At 36.6% G+C, this 2361-nt stretch overlaps 1 protein-coding gene across 3 annotated transcripts in view; it reads left to right on the top strand.

Annotated features, from left to right (window-relative positions):
* The window catches only part of Myo5a (myosin VA), a 157044-nt gene that overhangs the window by 109083 nt on the left and 45600 nt on the right, over nucleotides 1–2361 (top strand). For all 3 annotated transcript variants that reach the window (XM_013346380.2, XM_005347626.3, XM_013346381.2), the window contains exon 23: nucleotides 1545–1638. In XM_013346380.2, the coding sequence (XP_013201834.1) occupies nucleotides 1545–1638 (94 nt within the window). The remainder of the gene's footprint in view (nucleotides 1–1544; nucleotides 1639–2361) is intronic.

The following is a 2361-nucleotide window of genomic DNA, read 5'->3' as shown; positions in this document are numbered from 1 at the left end:
TTTTCTTTGGGTTCACCTTCTTATTTAGCTTCTTTAGGATATCAAAATATAGACTCACTGACTTTTATTTGTAGCTAGAAACCAATTATGAGTGAGTACATCCCATGTTCATCTTTTTGGGTCTGGGTTACCTCACTCAGGATAGTATTTTGGGTCAGTTCTTAAAAAATTCTTTGAAGTTATCACATAGAAAATTCTCCCTAAAAAGATATAAAAGAGAGTATATCAGAAAGCCTTTAGTGAATTCCTAAAGCTAAAATGCTTTCACACAGACACTCAAGGGGAAACAAAGGCACCACATCTTTCCATAATTAAACAAATGCAACACACTTTACACAGTTAAAGTAGTATTCCCCAGCATAAACAAATGTAGCACATCTTTGCTTGGCTAAAGTAATATTCTACAACACAATCCTGTGAATTGACTAAATGTACCCATATTTATAAAATGGAGAGAACATGAAGTTGGAAGAAAATTGTTAGGAATGGGATCCAATAAGACTAGCAGGGTGTGAATATGGTGAAAATTCATTGTATACATATATGAAAGTCTCAGAATAAATGAAAAAGATTTTATTTTTATAAGAATTCATAGGTTCAGAGAGATGTCTGAGCTATTAAGTTTGTCTTTTGCCATTCCAGAGGACCAGAGTTTAGTTTGTAGCCTATACATCTGTGATTCCAGCTCTGTGGGGTCCAGTACTCTCTTCTGGCTGTGGATACACACACGTGGCATACACTTACATATACACATAAATTTTTTTAAAGACTCATATTTTCAATTTCTTTAATCTGCCCATTTTGAATTGTGGTATTCTGATGGTACAATGAGAAGGTGTTTGATGGCTAATCTTAGTTGTCAACTTGACACACTGAAAAGATGGAATTTCAAAGAATTGCCCCTAGCAAAATTTTCTTGGGCATGACTGTGGGGTGTTTCTCCATTGCTAATTGACATGGGAAGGCCCAGCTCACTGTAATTGGTATACTCCCTAGGCATGTGGGCCTGGGCTATATAAGAAAGGCAGCTGAGCATGAGCCTAGGAGCAAACTTAATTCTGGTTTCTTCTTCAAACTCCTGCCTTAGCTCCCCCTGGTAATGGACAGTGATCTGGACATGTAAGATGAAATAAACCCTTTCCTTTACCACAGCAACAGAATCAAAATAGAACAAGGTGGTATCACTATTCTGGGAACAGGTGTTTTCTAGATGCTAGTCAGGTGCTAAGTGTTCATCGTATAGAGTAAAACAAAAACCATCACCATCCTGTTCCTCCAGGATATGTCTAGTCTATGGGAGAAAACAAGTAATAAACCATTCATAAGGATGGTAAAGAGGCAAATACAGAGCTTTGCAACAGCTCAGAGAAAATGTCTCTAATGGAGATGGTTTTTAAGAAATGTCTCTAGAGAGAGTGAATTTGAGACGTGTGACAGGTGACAGGATGTAACTAAGTGAAGACAGGAGGCACAGAGACAGTGACTGTTGTGGGACTTCTTGATCTATTACAACCAGAATCTCAGTTTGGCATTTCATTTTATAGCTGGTGTCTACTTTGAAGGAAGAAAACACTTTGCTCAAACAGGAAAAGGAGACCCTCAATCACCTCATTGTGGAGCAAGCTAAGGAGATGACAGGTAAGGTTTATGTGGGTTTAGCCTAGCATACAACAACCAATTTCAAACCTAAGTTTTTTGTAAGTTTGATATTATGTTACCAGTTACACAGTATTACTTAGTGCTGAATTTTTTTTTAAAGTTTTGGCTGTCATCTACATTTACAACAAGACTCTCAAATATTTTACTAAAATTAATGAATTTATAAAGTTGATCTCTGGGCTGGCTCTATGTACTAATATAAAGTTATTCAGTAATATAATATGTAGCTCTTAAAAATTTATGCGTATGAGTTTTAATTATAGGATTCTTACTGATTTAATAAGAATTCTTGAGCTAATTTGTGGGTAGATAGTTTATGTGTTCTTTTATCCACACATACATACATGCATGCATTTGTTTCTTTGAGTCCAGACTGGCTTTGAATCTGCGGTCTACCTGCTTCACCCTTTCAAATGTGCCTCCACACTCAACTCTTTGCATATTTTCAAACTGATATAATTGGAAATATTTGTAGGAACAGTACAATAATTTGGTACGTGTGTGTATAATGATCAAATCAAAGTATTTCATCTTCTTAAAATTTGTCATTTGTACTTGTGGAGAACCTTCCCACTCTCCTGCTCAGCGGTACTTTGGAACCTTTATACAGCTTTTCTTTTTTCTTTTTTTTATTTCTTTATTTATTGAGGATTTCTGCCTCCTCCCCGCCACCGCCTCCCATTTCCCTCCCCCTCCCCCGAT

Source organism: Microtus ochrogaster, chromosome 5, assembly GCF_000317375.1.
Source record: "Microtus ochrogaster isolate Prairie Vole_2 chromosome 5, MicOch1.0, whole genome shotgun sequence".
In the NCBI taxonomy this organism is placed as follows: Eukaryota; Metazoa; Chordata; class Mammalia; order Rodentia; family Cricetidae; genus Microtus; species Microtus ochrogaster.
Note: the sequence above shows the minus strand (reverse complement) of the source record. Positions and strands in the feature narration are given on the sequence as shown.